The 17,764-nt window shown below is 36.6% G+C and overlaps 1 protein-coding gene across 3 annotated transcripts; it reads left to right on the top strand.

The window, feature by feature from the left end:
• Window positions 1-6: 6 nt before the first annotated feature.
• WEE1 (WEE1 G2 checkpoint kinase) lies at window positions 7-15,662 on the top strand. Of its 3 annotated transcripts, none has more exons than XM_029914708.1 (12): window positions 14-126; window positions 1,593-1,798; window positions 2,285-2,348; window positions 2,536-2,708; window positions 3,194-3,315; window positions 6,611-6,757; window positions 9,087-9,182; window positions 9,268-9,353; window positions 10,183-10,353; window positions 10,453-10,598; window positions 11,753-11,841; window positions 15,433-15,662. In XM_029914708.1, exons 2-12 carry the CDS (start codon window positions 1,659-1,661, stop codon window positions 15,549-15,551), a joined length of 1,353 nt encoding a protein of 450 aa, XP_029770568.1. In that variant the 5' UTR covers window positions 14-126; window positions 1,593-1,658; the 3' UTR covers window positions 15,552-15,662. The 3 variants fall into 3 exon arrangements, with proteins under 3 accessions (XP_029770569.1, XP_029770568.1, XP_029770567.1); XM_029914707.1 differs by having other exon boundaries at window positions 48-126; window positions 11,753-11,955; window positions 15,433-15,520; XM_029914709.1 differs by lacking the exon at window positions 15,433-15,662 and having other exon boundaries at window positions 7-126; window positions 11,753-15,231.
• Window positions 15,663-17,764: the final 2,102 nt, after the last annotated feature.

Genomic DNA, 17,764 nt, shown 5'->3' with positions numbered 1-17,764 from the left:
CCGCGCGGCTGCGGGGCGCGCCGGGCTGGCGAGGGCCCCTGCTCGCCGCTGCCGGAACACCCCGGGACCCCGCCGCACAAGACTTTCCGCAAGCTGCGGCTCTTCGACACGCCGCACACGCCCAAGGTGAGAGGACGCGGGGCCCGGGCGCCCGGAGCCCGCGCCCGCCTGAGCCTTTTAAAAAGGCCGCGGCGCCAGGAGCCGAGCGCGGCGCTCCCCGGGTTCGGTTACATAACCGCCCGGCCGCACCCCCACTCCTTCCCCTGGGCCGCGACAAAAAGTTGGCAGCCCCTCTTTTTGGCCCTGCCCAGAAGTTGTCCGTTAAGATTATGTAACTGAACAATGGGCCTCCTCTGGAACTTCTTCATCTTTCAAAGGGGCTGATCGGCGCCGTCCAGGTGGCTGACGATTTCACGCCGGTCGAGTCGGGCCGTGCCGAGCGTGTCAGCGTGGAGTGTGGCACTGATAACGCGGTTTGGAAAGATGTGGAGTGGTGCTGGCGCGGCCACCTGACACTCCCGAGCGCTGCAGCCATATGGTGCCTTTTAAACGCTGTGATGGGCCCTGTAATTTGGGCGGCACACCAGGAGTTCGGTTAAAATTTTTTTTCATGCGCTTATCGTTTAGTGTCGTGGCCTTAAGGGGTTAAGTTGGAGGTATGCAGGGAGTCTGCCCATCGACTTGGGAGGAAAGGCTGGCCTTCCAAGCATTTCCAGTCGTAAAGACTCCCTAACCCAGGGTAACTTTGAAGCGTCTATCGGTGCATGATATTTATCGGGTAAGCGTTTGTTTACACCCTTGAGTTTGCAATGTCTGTGTGTGGTCAGCCCGAGTGTAATGATTAGGGACATCCAACTGTTAAAAGCCAGCAGTGGTGGTGTTGCTTGGACCCTTGTGCTTTCGTACTGCTGATACCGTATCACAATGGAGGTGTTCAGCACCTGTTGTTGAGTGGCAAGTGAGTATGCAGTTTGCCGTTTGTGGAACTTTAGAAGTAACTGTAGGTTTTAAAACGGACCCTTCAGGAGATTATTAAGACAAGCATAGCGTTTATAAGAGTAATATGGAAAATGTACCTTTTAAGTGAGTGCGGTTCAGTACCGTTAGTTCTAGACCTCAGGAAGTGTGTGTGTGTGTGTGTGTGTGTGTGTGTGTGTGTGGAGTGTTCTTGTGTATTAGGGACATGCCCCAGGCAAATCCCTCTGGAGGCCGGGGAGGAGTCCAGCGGAGGTGGTTTTGAAAGCCTTATTTGGATGGGGGGAAGGGAGCTTTTATGGGGCTCCCTGACTCCTTTGTATTTTTAGATGGATTGAAAGGGTTTAACTTTCAGACTCTAAAATAAACCTAACTGTAGTCTGCATTTCTACTCAGTTTAGTGTTAGAGACCTATTTTTGTGGCTGTCTTTTTCAGAAAAGGTGATTGGTATCCACCTTTCAGACTCCTGTTAACCACTGTTTATTTTGCTTGAGATGCCGTGGGTTGTATGTTGCTTTGACCTACACTATCAGCTATGTGAAAGGCTTGTTGAAGGTTGGGTTGAGAAGGCTGGCTGTAGGATTTAGATACTAAAATTTTACTTTTCCTGTCCTAGAGTTTGCTCTCCAAAGCTCGAGGAATTGATTCCAGCTCTGTTAAACTCCGAGGTGGTTCTCTGTTCATGGATACAGAAAAATCAGGAAAAAGGGAATTTGACATGCGACAGACTCCTCAAGTGAATATTAATCCTTTTACCCCAGATTCTGTGTTACTTCACTCCTCAGGACAGTGTCGTAGAAGAAAGCGAACACATTGGAATGAGTAAGTTATTTAGTTTGGTTTCCCAACCATCCAACGTTGGTTGGTTTGTGGTACTTACCAAAATTTAATTTCATCTGAGTAACATGGAAATTTATGCTCTGAAACTTTTCTGTTACTAGAAATTGCTTATTAGGAGAGGCAGCTGGAAAGTATTCAGCTGTGGAGAAGTAGTGGTGTAAGAAAAGAAGGAATAAAAAGGCTAGATAGCTTGTAGGAAATCTGGTGTAAAAATGAGGCAGGCAGAGAGTTATTTAGAAAGACTTTAATTTTGATGGTGCGGTGGTGTTAGTTTGTAAATAATCTGAATTTTTCAGTAGGGACGGCATTTTAATCAGCTGAGGTATATCTTGTGATTACAAAATTAAGTGCTTTCTTGTATGTTTTTATTAATTAAAATGCATTTTCACTGTATGTCTATCAGATAAAATTTTGGGTCTCTAGTTGGTATCTGTCAGATCTGTTGATGGAAACATACATGTTTTCCAGTTCTTGTGGTGAAGACATGGAAGCCAGTGATTATGAGTTTGAAGAGGAAACAAGACCTGCTAAAGTAAATAGCTTTTTATTTTTTTATTGTTTCTGAAATTTCATTTTCTACCTCTTAACAAGTTACCATAAATACATGTTAAGTATGCATTCAAACATAAAATGTAATGATTTTTAAATTTCACACATAGGGCTATTATAGCAAAAAATCATGTCTTTGTATATATGGATGGATATACTTCTTATTACAGAGAATCACAATTACTGAAAGCAATATGAAGTCACGGTATACAACAGAATTTCATGAGCTAGAGAAAATTGGCTCTGGAGAATTTGGTTCTGTGTTTAAGTGTGTGAAGAGGCTGGATGGATGCATTTATGCCATTAAGCGATCAAAAAAGCCATTGGCTGGCTCCGTTGATGAGTATGTATTAAAATTTTTGTCTTTTACTCTTTTATTCCCTATGGTGTTGCAAACATTAAGATTTTACATAATCATGCACTGAAATTCTCTCACTTTTGAGAAGCCATAATTAATCAGATCCTTTTCATTTTGTGCCACTAATTCTAACTGAAGTTGGTAAAATAATATGAGTAGTCTGATTTTGAAGCCTAACTTAAATTTCTTTTTTCTGGTAGCATCTATGAATTCACAGTAAAATGGAGTTTTATTTTTCCTGAGTCCTAGGGCCAGCAAGATTCCTTCTTTATAACTAACATTCTTCTTTAATGGAAGCCTTTAGAGAAATCTGGTACAGAATCTTAACTCCTTCCCTCTTAAGCAGGTTATTCTTTAGCGTAATGATAGATAACAAGTCAAGTTTCTTTTATGAAGTTTCAGATAAATTAATTCAGTTTAGGCTTGAATAAAAATGATGTAGCATTCTATCAATCTCAAATTTCTCCTAGGCAGAACGCTTTGAGGGAAGTATATGCCCATGCAGTGCTTGGACAACATTCTCATGTAGTTCGATACTTCTCTGCATGGGCCGAAGATGATCATATGCTTATACAGAATGAGTATTGTAATGGTGAGTAATACATTGTTCTCTTTGAAAATTGTGAGCTCAGAAAAATGAATGCGGAGGAAATACTTATTTTTATCTGAAATACTGCTCTGTGTCTCTCTTTTTTCTTAAAATTCAAAGATCAAGAAGCCGAGCATGAATTTCAAGTTCATTGCCTACCTTGATGTCAAGATTGAAAACCTTGTCCCTTTTACGTCAGTAGTAGAATTGTGCATATTGTTTGTGTGCCTGTTAGTTCACAATAATCTTGAGAGGACAATGGACTTGCCATATGTATTTTAGAATCCCTAGCATGTAGCATAGTGTATGTGGATGGAATATGGTAGTTAATAATGCAGGTTCAATGTATCTATTCCATTTCATTTTATGTGCTGTTAAAACTAATTCTGGTTACTCATTGTTCTGACTTCAGCCGTTTGTTCAAAGTATTCTCCATAATCTTGCCCGCATTCCCATTTATCCAGCCTAGTTTACCACTATAGTCCACTCAGACTTTTTTATGTTACACTCTTTTAGTTCTCTAGCTGTTCCTCTCCCAACCAATAAAACAAGCATCTATAGAGGTTCAAGTTTGGACCTCTGGAGAGCTTTCAAATTCAGCAGGTCTTTTCAAGGACCAACTTGGTTCCCCACCCCCCCCTTTTTTTCATTAAACCTTTATCAAAACCCTGGTCTCAATTCTGATTCTTGTAAATACCCGTTATTAAATAGGTAAATCTTTATATACACTGGATTTCCATTTCTGTGTATTTCTGAATATTGGAGAATTTAGAATTTAGTGAACAGTTGAGAGGTGATAGCAATGATTTATGTTTGTATTTGTTATTTATTTTTGTTGGTTTCCATTATTTTTTTCCTTGGATAAGACCAGCCATCTCATAGCTTGTCAGTAAATAAGTGGTGTAGGTAGTGGATTTTCAGAACATTAAACATTAAAACAAAAAACATTAAAACAAAACAGAAGTAAAAGAGCCATTTCTCACACCTAACTTCTTACTGAGTTCTCATTTTATTAGTTCTCTACACTTGAAAGAACTAAGTGCTCAGTGTACAGCATTGCTGCTAATTTGTTTCACACATCTCTTGAAATGTTTCTATTCATAATTATCAAAATATGTATGTAGCTGTCTCTCATGGCATTGTGGACTATTCTGGCTTTTAACCTTCCTTTTTCAGTCACCACACTTAATAGAAGGCAGTCTGACCATGTCTTCTCCACTCCATGTTTGCTGGATGCCATCTTCTAGTTTCTTTCTCTGTCTCACCTTGTTAATGTGGCTAGTCCTCTTAACAAGTATTTCCGTAGCAGTCCAGGATCACAAATTTGTCACAGTCTACCATATAAGTATATGGTGGTGTAATTCAAATGATTTTGAGAAAACTTGGTTCTGGGGGGATAGGGAGGAATGAGTTGTCTTGCTACCCTCTCGTTATTAAGACTTTGTCCTAACAAAATAAAACTTTGTCCAGTAATAAAGTTAAATTATAAAATAATCCTTTGGAAGTTTATTATTTTGGAACAGTTTAAAACAAAGAATATACTGATCTTTAAAAAATAAATAGACCTGGGTGAAACAAGGTTGCCTCAGTATAATTGTTCATTCTATGTAGATGAAAGGAAATAAGGTGAACTAGATAGATTTGTTAGCTCTTCTTTTGTGTTTTTTTTGCCACCATTCTTCTCTCCACTTAAAGCTTTGAATGTTCTAATAATAGACCTGATCTTCAGATCCTTTTCTATAGTTTCACAGGGAAATGATTCTGTTATCATTTCATTTGTACATAGTGATTAACTGATATCTATCATTACTTATCTCAAACTGCTTGGTTTGCATTTTAAGTCTTTTGTCTTGGTTTGGTGATAGACTGAAATTTTTACTGCTGGTAAACAAGTGCGGAAAAATGTTGATGGGTAGGGGAAGAGAACCTGAAATATTCATTGAGTGTCTTGCTCTTCTCACCTGTCTCTTCCTTTCAGCAATGAGATAGAAGGAACTGGCCTAGCTATAGTTGGTAGACCCACTAAAAGCAGCCGTATTCTATCTTACTTAAACTTGGTCGAGGACTTCAAGCCCACTTGTCTGACAAGCTTATTGACCTCCCTTCTATAGCCCTCCTTTTCCTGCAGTTCAAAATTTGTGAAGTTAAGTACGGAGAACATACTTAAGCCTAAAATATTGAGGTGTGTGATTTATTTTTATTTATAAAACACTTTGGACATTTTGCTACTTAGCCTTTCCTGACTAATAGGTCATATATATATCAGTATACATACCTTCCTGATTTTATTCCTAAGCTTTAAACAGAAGTGGTTTGTTTTGCTTTTTGTTTTGTTTTGCTTTATATAATTCCTCTTTTTCTTTAAGTTATAAACTTACAATGTTTTTAATAAAACTTGTATAAACTTAGAAAGTTTTTTAAAAGTATAAACAAATTAGCTGGTTGGTTTGATTCCATAAAAGCAAGTTAAAACTTTACTAAGACTTTGGTTTTTAACCTATAAAATTTATAGACTATTATCAAGGGTGTGGGAAAGCAAGTATTCTCATATATTAATGATGGGAGTATACATTAGTATCGACTTCTCTATGGGGGGTTGTGTGTGTGAGTAAAATTGCCCCAGATTTGTCTTCCCAAACCCTTTTAGCTATAGAAATGTCCCTCTCAGCTATAGAAATTGATCATGTATATAAGATAGTATTACACATAGACACACACACTTGAGCCACATATTAGTATTGTTTTTGATTGTATAAACTCTAAAAACCAGTAGTTTTTTTTTCTATGGGCTATATTAAATATGTGTGATATGACCAATGTACAAAGTTATTCCTTAGACTGTAGTGTATAGTAGCAAAGGCTTGGAAATTATTTTAAAATGTTCCTCACTTGGGAGATTGGTAAATTCATAACCATTCAGTTATACAATGGAATTTCATAGAGACTTAACAAAGAACAAGGTACTCTTTGGGTATTAGTAAAGGATGATCTGTAAGATCCTAAAAATGTTCCCATTGTGTAAAAAGGAATTACAAAGAATTTATAAGAAACCAGTAACATTGGTTTATTCTGGGAAAAATGCTGGGGTATCGATGAAACAGAGACTTTACATTATATTTTGTACCCAAGTGAGTATATTACCTGTTGAAAGAAGAAATAAGATTTTGATTTCACAAGCAGTAAGGAGGGAATAGGTCCCATAAAATGTCACTTTCTTTGTTGAATTTATGACCAGTAAAGATAAAAGGGAGAAAATATTTCGAAAGAAGAAATTGCTAATTTTTCCCATGTTTGTTAGGTGGAAGTTTAGCTGATGCCATAAGTGAAAACTATAGAAGCATGAGTTACTTTACAGAAGCAGAGTTGAAGGATCTCCTTTTGCAAGTTGGTCGGGGCTTGAGGTACATTCATTCAATGTCTTTGGTTCACATGGATATAAAGCCTAGTAAGTATTACAAATTCTCTGACCTGTGTTTTTTAGTGTTATAGAGAATAAATGATTTCATTAAAACAGTTTGAAAACATACACATCCATGGGGCGCCTGAGTGGCTCAGTTGGTTAAGTATCTGACTCTTGATTCCAGTACAAGTCATGATCTCATGGTTTGTTAGTTTGAGCCCCACAATCAGACTCTGTGTTGTTATTGTGGAGCCTGCTTGGAATTCTCTCCCCGCTCCCTGCCCCTTCCAGCTCCCACTCTTTTTCTCTCTCAAAATAAATAAATAAACTTAAAAAAAAAAATATATATATATATATGCATACACACACACACACCTTACTGTGTTTTTTCATTGTTAGTTTTAAAAGACCTTTGAGCCACGTTAGACCTTTATGATTTTCAGTCACCTTTTCCCTGGTCATCCCAAAATATTTGAGACAGTAAATTTCTATTAAAGATTGGAAAAATTTGCCACATCTTATGGGAACCACATAGTCGTGCACTAGAACTCTTATGGGAAGACTAAGAACCTATTGTTTAAAGCCCTTCTCTTCTGCTAGGCTATAGAACCGTAATCATAAAATAATGCTAGTACTGGGAATGGGGTTGTTAAAATAAAATGAGATATGTGAAAATGTTTTTGGAAACTTAAGAGCTATACAAACATCGTGGTATTTCTAGTCTGTATATCATGAAAGTGTTACTGTTTTATTCAGAAAATAAATGGCACATGCAGCATGATTATCTTACATTAAAAAGATGCAAGTGAATGTGACAATGACATTTTAGTGCAAATCCCTCTCATTTTATTAAAATAACCTCATAATGTACACACTGTTTTAAAACTTGTCATATGTCAACTCTGCCTTTTTGTTTCAGTAAATTTTCATCTCCTCTAATAGCCAGATCATGCTTAAATTTTTCCCAGCTGTCCCAAGTTCTTAATGGTTGATTTGTCCATACTAGTATCCATTTCAGGACTATTATCCATTGCTTCTGGTGCTATCTTTTTTTTTTTTTTTTTTTTTTAAGGTTTTACCCTTCTACTTTTTTTTTTTAAGGTTTATTTTTAAGAGAACATGCGCAGACAGCGGAGGGCAGAGGGAAAGGGAGACACAGAATCAGAAGCAGGCTCCAGGCTCTGAGCTGTCAGCACAGAGCTCAATGCAGGGCTTGAACTCACTGCAAGATCATGACCTGAGCCAAAGTTGGATGCATAACTAGCTGAGCCACCCCAACACCCCCAATGTTTATTTATTTTTGAGAGACAGCACACAAGTGGGGGAGGAGCGGAGAGAGGGAAACACAGAATCTGAGGCAGGCTCCACGCTGTCAGCACAGAACTCATGAGCCCATGACCTGATCTGAAGTCTGATGTTTAACTAACTGAGCTACCCAGGTACTCCATGGCTAGGTGTTTGTAAGTTGAGTTTAATGGAATGTTTTGTTTTGTTTTGTCTGTGGAAATGTGATTCATGAGAAATTAAATCATTTTGTACAACCTACTTTAAGTCTGTAAGTTACTTGAAGAATTTCTTACTTATGTAAACAACTCTCTTAAATTTTTATTTTCAAAAGGGAAAATACAATATTTGGACTGAAGGCAGTGAATTTGAATTAGTAAGGTTTGCCTATCCTCACTTATACCTTATATTAAATGTCAGACAAACACAGTGGACCCTTATAAGTACCGAAAGTTGAAAGTATTAAGGCATGTGAATTCTAAAAGTTCAAATTTACAAATGCCATCATAAAATAAGTTCTATAAATAAAATGAAATTGGAAAGATGACTTAAGTGAATGTAACGTTTATAAACTCAGTATTACATTGGTAGAACTATTAAAGTGAAAACTGTCACTGAAACTTATGTTAATCATGAACTTACTAGAATTTGAAGAAGAAAAAGCATGTGTACAGCAGAAACGATGTAGATGCTGTATGGTTAGTCAAACTCAGTTTCATTATTTGTACCTTTCATGCCAGCCTGTAGCATTAGGTTAAAATTTATAATTTGGTAGCATCACAAATTACTACATGATTACTTTTTGTATTGTTTCTAAGTAGTGAAAATCAAAGATCAATGTGTAGATGACAGTGGACTAATGTAGTGGTTTCCAAGTGTTTAAAGGTCAGTATTAGGCGAGAAAGTATGTTCTAGAAAATACAACCCCAGTTCCTGTCCCCACAGATTCTTACTCTCATTGGCTTTTGGGGCAGAATACAGAAGTATCTATATATTTCAAAGCTTTGGGGATGATTCTGATGCATGGCTTTGTTTGTGAACTTTGGTTACAGTATTGTTAGTGTAGCTTACATAAATAATTGTTTGACAGGTAATATTTTCATATCTCGAACCTCAATCCCAAATGCTGCCTCTGAAGAAGGAGATGAAGATGACTGGGCATCCAACAAAGTTATGTTTAAAATAGGTAAGAAAGAAAGATAACCAGATTATTACCATAAAATAAAGTAAGACTATTTAACTCTTGACTCTATTTTTTTCAATACTTCTAGGTGATCTTGGGCATGTAACAAGGATCTCTAGTCCACAAGTTGAAGAGGGTGATAGCCGTTTTCTTGCAAATGAAGTTTTGCAGGAGGTAGTTTTTTTTTCTATAATAATCCTATTTGCTTTATAGCAATGCAGACATTAAATTTTTAGGCTAATAATTAGTAAAATGGTTTTAAAAAAGCCTGAACCATCAGCTGGGGTATTTAGTCTAGCAAAATTCAGTAAAGGCAAAGATTTATAATATTCAACAATGGTGGAGTTGTGGTAAAAGAGAAGTTCTCATACACTACTAGTGGAACTGTAAAATGGCATAGCCTTTTTGGAGATTAAAGTATTTGTTATCTATCAACGTTTTAAAATCCTATACCCTTTGATCTAGAATTCCCATTTGAGAACAATATAAATAAGTGTTTAGCAATAAGAGAACAAAATAAATAATGACATAATAGTTAATACTGTTTAACTAGTTAGTACTGTTTCAAAAATAGTGTGACCAAAAAAAAAGTGTGACAAAATATTTTGTGATAATGAAAGTAGAATATGTAGAACAAATAAGTTGTAGGACCCCATTGTTGTTTTTATATGTGTATGTATATTTCTAACTTGTTGATGTATATATGTTTTGTGTTTTCATATGAATGCCCCCAGAAGGATGAAAGTTTCTTCTAAGAGTTGAATCAGACTGCTGCAAAAGAGAAGGCATTTACTTTTAGAAATGTATTTACCACTCCCTTCTTGGAGTGTTTATTACTTTGTAATTTAAAAACTCTCCTCAGATTTAGCTTTTTCTCTGAATAAAAGTTAAATATGGCATTGGATATTTCAGTTTAGTTGTATTTCTCACTTAAGTCATCACTGTAATTTTACTTTGTTTTGGACATTTTTATATTCCCTTAAATTTTTTTTTTACTTTACAGAACTATACCCATCTACCAAAAGCGGATATTTTTGCCCTTGCCCTCACAGTGGTATGTGCTGCTGGTGCTGAACCTCTTCCTAGAAATGGAGACCAATGGCATGAAATCAGACAGGGTAGATTACCTCGGATTCCACAAGTGCTTTCCCAAGAGTTTACAGAGTTGTTAAAAGTAAGCAATTTTTTTGGTACATAATGCACTTTTTATTGATATGGTTTAATGTTTTATTAAATTGCCTGTCTTTACCTTAATTTTACTTATCTTTTTAAGGTTATGATTCATCCAGACCCAGAGAAAAGACCTTCAGCAATGGCACTGGTAAAGCATTCAGTATTGCTATCTTCTTCTAGAAAAAGTGCAGAACAATTACGAATAGAATTGAATGCTGAAAAATTCAAGAATTCACTTTTACAGAAGTAAGTAAGGGTTTTTTGGAATGTTTTGCTTTAACTTTCTCATTTTTATTTTCAAATATTAATGAGAGAGGACTTAGGTTTTTTTTGGTCAGTGAAGGCAGTGCTGGTTTGGTATGCTATATGGTTAAAATTTGGGGATTTCTGCCTTAAATTAGTGTTTGTGACCTACTAATTTGTATTGTTCCTCAACTTTGAAATTATGTACTTAAGAAATGTTTTTAAATTTATTTTTTTTTATTATTTTTTTTTTTTGAGAGAGAGACAGAGCGTGAGTAGGGGAGAGGCAGAAGAGAGGGAGACAGACTCCAAAGCAAACTCTAGGCTCTGAGCCATCAATACAGAGCCAAGTGGGGGGCTTGAACTTATGAACCTCGAGATCATGACCTGAGCCAAAGTCAGAGGCTTAACCAACTGAGCCACCCAGGCACCCCTGGACTTAAAATAATGATAAGACTAGCAAGTGGTAATAATCCCCAATCCCTTTGGCAAAAGTTAAGTGAGCCTGTACATGTTTCTCCCCCCTAAACTCTCACCATAAATTAACATTTCCCTTCATTCTTTTCTATTTATTTTTGTGAAAGGATTAAATTAATGTCAATTAAGTTAGTAGATAAGTTGCATATTTTATCTGCATAAGTTAGTAGATAAGTTGCGTATTTTACCTTTGATATTTTCACTAAAATGATTGGAATATTAATTTTAATTCATTTGCTTTATTGCTAATTTTAGTCTAATAAAACTGTCTTGAAATATTAAAAGGTTTATTTGCCACTAGTTTGATAGCCATCAGTTCATACAAATGGTAAGTGGAATTTTCCTTTTGTCTCTATTATATAGATATTTTCACAATATGAATTAGAGTTATTTGAAATTATTTAAGACTCAGAGTCCTTATTAACATCTTTTATTACTTGTGTTCAAGTGTATGTGTTATTTTAATTGTGAGCACAAAATAACATCCTAAATTTAAGTTGTTTGAGCAAAAGCAAAAAGTTAATACTGTAATTTGTTTTCCTCTGGTGTATCTTTAGAATAATGATGACATGCTAAGATCTCCCACCTGATAATATAATTATGTGTTTGGCCTCTTATGATCCCTTCCTAGGACAAATACAACAGGTAAAAAGTCTTGTTTCCTCTTTTTGTGTTCTTAGAGAACTCAAGAAAGCCCAGATGGCAAAAGCTGCAGCTGAGGAAAGAGCACTCTTCACTGATCGGATGACCACTAGGTCCACCACCCAGAGTAATAGAACATCTCGACTTATTGGAAAGAAAATGAACCGCTCTGTCAGCCTTACCATATACTGAACTACTCATTTCCCACCTCCCGCAAAAAACTGTGACAAGAGGAAGCTAGGTTGAAATCACTGCTAGAATCCAGTTTGCAATTACTTTCTCAATCGGTGTCAGTAGTTTTACTGAAATACCTTTAGGACTTTTACTTGTGAATTACAGTTGAAAGCTGTATTTTGACCAGTGCTCTATCAGGCTTTTGTCTAGTCTTACTAGTCTGTCTTTTGTAGGATGTCAGTCACTGTTGGATGTTACACCAGCCTTTCCAGGGTTAACCACTGTGGTGGTGTGCTGCTTATAGTTTGCTGTTGCATTGTAATAAAGGGTGACTTTCCCTATAGTGACCTGTAAAAAGGACTCAAGGGCTTTATTACAAACATATTCTCCCTTTGAAAAGGGAAATGCTAAGAGACTCTGTACTACTCAGCCTTCAGTGTACCTGTGTGTCAATCTTATATTTCTTTTTTTTTTAATTGTGAATTATACTTGTATATCCAACTGGGAGCACTTTGTAGGCACTGCATGAACCATGGAATGGTAATTCTATGGAAGTATTGCCTTGTGAATTTGCTGCTATTTTAGTTTTGTCCTTGCTGTAAACTTGTAGCATTAAACAATCATTGTTGTTAATAGGCTTTTTTGGAAAACAATTATGTGAAATATATAGCTGCTCTTGATGACAAGTAGCTATTTGCCTTTTTTTTCTTTGAACTTTGAAGCTAGTGCATTGGAGTAATGCACCTTTTTTCCCCTTTTGGATTGCTGTATTAATGTAGTATAATTATTACTGGTTTTGTAATTTTTCCTGATAATGTCCTTCCCTGGCCCTTTTTTAAAATGTTTCCTCCCTCCACCCAAGTTTTGTACTTGATTATATTGTTAGTCTGTTTTTAGATGTTTTCCCTGGTTTTTCTTCAGTGTTTGTGTATATAAACTAATCTTGGCGATAGTGTACATAGCTGTTTGAAATGCCAGAATGACTTCTGACTATTCCAAGCTTTTCACAAAATATATTTCATCAATAATTAGCCATTTGACTAATAATATTGGCTAATCAGACATTGCAAAAACAAAAACAACATAGAATTTGTCTATTGTTTGCCTATTAATTTTGGTTTAAAATATGTTTGCACATGTCTGCTTGACTTGTGTTTAACATCAATTGGCATATTAAAAGTCACTCTGAGCTTACCATAATTGTCTAAATCTTTGTGATGCCCGTTTTCTATTTAATCTCTACTATCACTACATTTTAACATTTAGAGTATAATGTATATGAAGTCCAAAAGCAGAGGGCACACTTTTGATAGACTATGAAACAATTATTATTTTAATGATGAGCTTTAGTCTACATCAGTTATATTTTGTGATTGAAGAAAAATTTGTCCATTAATGATAAATGTTTTCCATTTTTCATTTATTTAATATCACATTGCATATTATACATTTGATCTGCTAGAAATGTAATACAGTTTAAAATAACTTTAAGTGGATGTAATGACTCATAATTTTCTAATTTGAGCTGAGTCACAGAAGAGAGCTTTAAAATGAGATTGTAACTCAATTGAACTAGGCTGGATTTTTTAAGAATTGAGAGAGCAGATTTAAAGGATAAACAGTGCTAATTCTATGTGTGAACTAGTATGGATTTTTTAAGAATGAGAGCAGATTTAAGTGATTAACAGTGCTAATTCTACATGACATCTTTTTCTAATGTAGTTTAGAACCAGAGTAAGATCTCACACATACACAGACACATAAAGATGTCACAAGAGTCTTGTACTGTTTGATCATGGGTAAATAATTTGTCTGATTAGGGTCTACTTCTTCCCACTGTAAACATTTCTAATAACTTTATTCAGCTTTTAAGCCTATGGCATGCTATAAAGCACATTTTAGAGGTGTGAAAGGAATTAGTGTAGACAGGAACATTAGATAAGAAAGCTTATCAGTGTGGGTGACAGACAACCTAAAAAGCTGCTGCAAAGGTAACATTTTGGTAGTCACTGAAGACAAAGCTACAAACAGTAAAATTGGTGTGTATTGGGATCACTCAAAGTCAAGGTGCAGTTTTCAAGTGCACTAGCTTCAAAGAAAAATCATGTGTTTTTCATCAAGTTGATATTTGCAATAAATTTTTCACATATTGTTTAAGAATATTAGATTAAGTAGGGAAAAAAATCTTTTCTAAGAAGGAATTCTTAAGCCATCTGAAAGCTGAGATTTGGGCTTATATTTATTCACCATAGGATACTAAATTGAGTGCCTTTTATGTGCTAATTGGTAACCAAAGACTAGTGAAAAATAGTCTTTGTCCCTTGGTACCCAGGGTAAAATAGAGGAGACCTAGATAAACATAAAATGTGGTAAGTGCTACGTTGGAGGGATTCTACAGGTAGAGTGATAGCTCAAAGGACAATTACATAGCTTGGGAAGATGCTGATGGTAGAGCAGTGAGTAGATCCGAGGAATTATGTGTAGACTGGTTTCACAGCTATTGTTCTTACTCAGGGCAAAAGTAAAGAGGACCTGAACTAGGACCCCTGTAGATGGACAGCTGGGAATAGGGTTTTCGTTAGATGGGAACACTGAACAGGTGTTCGTTTTTACAACAGAATGAGAACTTGTTAGCATAACACCAGGAGGAAGCTACAACTGCTAATATTGAAGCATTGAAGAATTTTCCAGAAAAGTTAACTGGAATGCAAAGTTAAATGCTGTTATTATTTGAGACATATTTAACAACGATAAAACTACTGTTTTGGAAAGCTGGTTTTAGGAAGGAAATTTTAAAATCTTGACTATGCAGTTGGGTAGGAGGAATCCATTGCAGTTGAGTGCAAATGGATTTGTTGCCTTACCTTTAACTTGCCAAGGCTCTCCGCCTTTAATTAGCAAGCTAATGTGTTTTGAAGGACAAATTCTGAAGCTTTGGTTTTCATTTTCACTCTGTTCCAGAGGTCAAGAAATAATGGCATTTAAAATATTGCTAACAGCTGGATTGGGTAGTGCTTTAAGCTGTCTTCTAATTCTTAAAGCAGCAGCATCCTGACAGAGTAGTTTTCCTCCCCAGTTCTCCACAAAGCATTTTTCTGACTTTAGCCAACAGATCAAATAAGTCATTGCATCCTTAAGGTTTATTTACTTGTGAAATTTTTAAAGGCCCAGTGAAAGCAATCAACAAGGAGGATGGATCGAAAAAGAATTTTGAAAGTGTTTTGGATATTGTGAAAATCTTAAGTGAAGCCTGAAACTAGGAATTTGGAGGAATCTGCCTCATTCAGTATTTTGAAGGCATTTGTAGAAATGTAAAAAGTATCAATAAACTTATTTGACATTGCAGAGTGAGTGGATCTAGAAGTTTCTTCTGCAAACCTGGTTGTATTGTTAGAAATCTCTCAGAAACTCAGCAAGGTAGATTTTCATAAAAACGAGGAATAGATATCCTTGAAACTTACCATTTCCCAACATTAAGCTTTTTAAAACTTTGAGAAGCATTCATCTGAACATCATTGAACTTTTTTTTTTTTCTTTATGGCAGATGACCCTAATTTTCAATGCAGTTCAAAGATCTCTGGAGTAAGGAAAAATATCTATGTATGTTCTAGGAAGATTTACCAGGAAAAGATGACATGTTCTGTCCAAACTTCATTAAACTAAGAGTCTAAGAAACATCGACCAGTTCAGACCTTGAAGAAAAATACCTCAAGGAACATTTATATCATAGTTCATAATGTTTTATATGGTTAATAAATATTTTGAAGAGCATTATATTTGTTTTGAGTTTTGACATTCTTATGAAATGGGTTTCCAGGTCTGGAATTCCAATTTATGCCTACCAGTCCATTATGCCAATGGGAAATTCAATGTACAATGACTCCATTTCGGATGATTATCCAGAGAGGAGTCACCTTTTTGCAGATGAAGAGGCTGAGGTAAGTTAAATAACTTAGGAACTCAATTTGGTAAGTAGGAAAGACAGAATTCTGACTCATAGCAAAGAATCCTGCTTTTTCCTGACATGTAAAAATTGATAAATACTATTTAAGGGAAAGAGTGCAGGCAACTGTAAGAAGGGGCAGTCTGAATATTGGGAAGATTGGGAAGTCTGGTGTCATGGAAACCAAGAGAGAAGTTAGAAGGAGAAATTAAGTGTGACTATATACAGAAAAGATTAACAAGTGATTCAAAGCTCCATGAAGGCATCTAGAGTGGAGATCTTTGGTGAGCAGTTTCAGTAGAGGGGTAAACAAAAGCCTTATTACAGTGAGTTGGGGTATAGTTGGGAGATGAGCAAATAGAGACAGCAAGTATAAATCATTTTCAAGGAACATGGCTTGAGAGAAGTGCAAGGGAGGAGAGGGCTGTAGTTGGAGGAGAACTGGGTTTTGCTGTTTTCACTACCACATGTTGATCATCTATTTTGTATTCAATGTTTTTACTTACATAATATAATTTAATCCTTATAAAAACTCTGACAAAATCCCAATATTGCACATGATATTTAGAGAGGTAAAAGGAATTTCCCAGATTATACTGCTACAAAGTTTCATGATTCAAATTTAAAGTGTTTGTCTTGAGGGGCCCTGGGTGGCTCAGTGGTTGAGCCTCTGTCTCTTGATATTAGCTCAGGTCATTATCTCATGGTTCGTGGGGTCAAGCCCCATGCCTGGCTCTGTGCCAACTGCTCAGAACCTGCTTGGGATTCTCTCTCCCTCTCTCTGTCCCTCCCCTGCCCACACTTTTCCTCTCAAAATAAATAAATATTAAAAAGATATAAAGCATCATAAAAAAAATTAAGGGGCACCTGGGTGGCCCAGTCAGTTAAGCATCTGACTTTGGCTCTGGTCATGCTCTCCATGGTCTGTGAGTTTGAACTCTGGGTTGGGCTCTGTGCTGACGGTACAGAGCTTCCTTTGGATTCTCTGTTTCCCTCTCTCTCAAAAAGCCTGGGTGACTCAGTCAGTTGAGCGTCCCCAACTTCGGCTCAGGTCATGATCTCACGGTTTGTGGGTTCAAGCCCTGCATGAGGCTCTGTGCTGACAGCTAGCTCAGACCCTGGAGCCTGTCTTAAGATTCTGTGTCTCCCTCCCTCTCTGACCCTCCCCTGCTCATACTGTCTCTTCTCAATCTCTCAAAAATAAATAAAAACATTTAAAAAATAATAATAAACATAAGTGTTTGGGGGCACCTTGTGGCTCAGTTGGTTAAGTGTCTGACTCTTGATTTCAGTTCATGTCATAATCTCACAGTTCCTGAGATGGAGCCCTGTGTCGGACTCTGTGCTTACAGCTCAGAGCCTGCTTTGGATTCTCTATTTCTGCCCGTCCCCCACTCTTACACATGCACTCTCTCTCTCAAAATAAACATTAAAAAGAGTTAAAGTAGATAAAGTGTTTGAACCACTGGCCAAATTCATAGCAAATCCTCTAAGCCTAAGAGCCAGAGGAAGGATGGATGTGGAGGTGACAAGTTTGAAAGTGTTTAGAGGAATGCAGGAAATGGGGGAGGGGAATTCCAGTATAATGGCCCTTTTTCTGAAGCTAAAACTGAATCCTGTGAACTGAAGTGCCTGAGGACAGAGCAGGAATGCTGACTCACTCTGCTGCCTTCTTTCCTTCTGAATGAGGTAGTTAGTTTTCAGAGTATACTATGTAGCTCTTTAAAGCAATGTTTCAAGGAATCTTTAGGATGTGCGGAAATGCATGTGTTCTAATGTTAAAGTAAAAAAATCAGGAAGCAAAATTATACATAACATTTTTTTTAAGCATTAACGAACACAAGGCTAACGATGGCCCTCATTTGAATGGTGGTATTATGGGATATTTCCCACTCCTTTTTCCTTTCTGAACTTTATGTATTTAAAAAAATTT

The sequence above is a fragment of the Suricata suricatta genome, chromosome 11 (assembly GCF_006229205.1).
Source record: "Suricata suricatta isolate VVHF042 chromosome 11, meerkat_22Aug2017_6uvM2_HiC, whole genome shotgun sequence".
In the NCBI taxonomy this organism is placed as follows: Eukaryota; Metazoa; Chordata; class Mammalia; order Carnivora; family Herpestidae; genus Suricata; species Suricata suricatta.
Note: the sequence above shows the minus strand (reverse complement) of the source record. Positions and strands in the feature narration are given on the sequence as shown.

Coding starts and splice junctions, on each gene's coding strand:
- WEE1 (XM_029914708.1), top strand. CDS start 1,659: ATGGATACAGAAAAATCAGGAAAAAGGGAATTTGACATGCGACAGACT. Junction 9,183..9,267: donor CAAAGTTATGTTTAAAATAG/GTAAGAAAGAAA, acceptor CAATACTTCTAG/GTGATCTTGGGCATGTAACA. Junction 11,842..15,432: donor CACTAGGTCCACCACCCAGA/GTAATAGAACAT, acceptor TCTTTATGGCAG/ATGACCCTAATTTTCAATGC.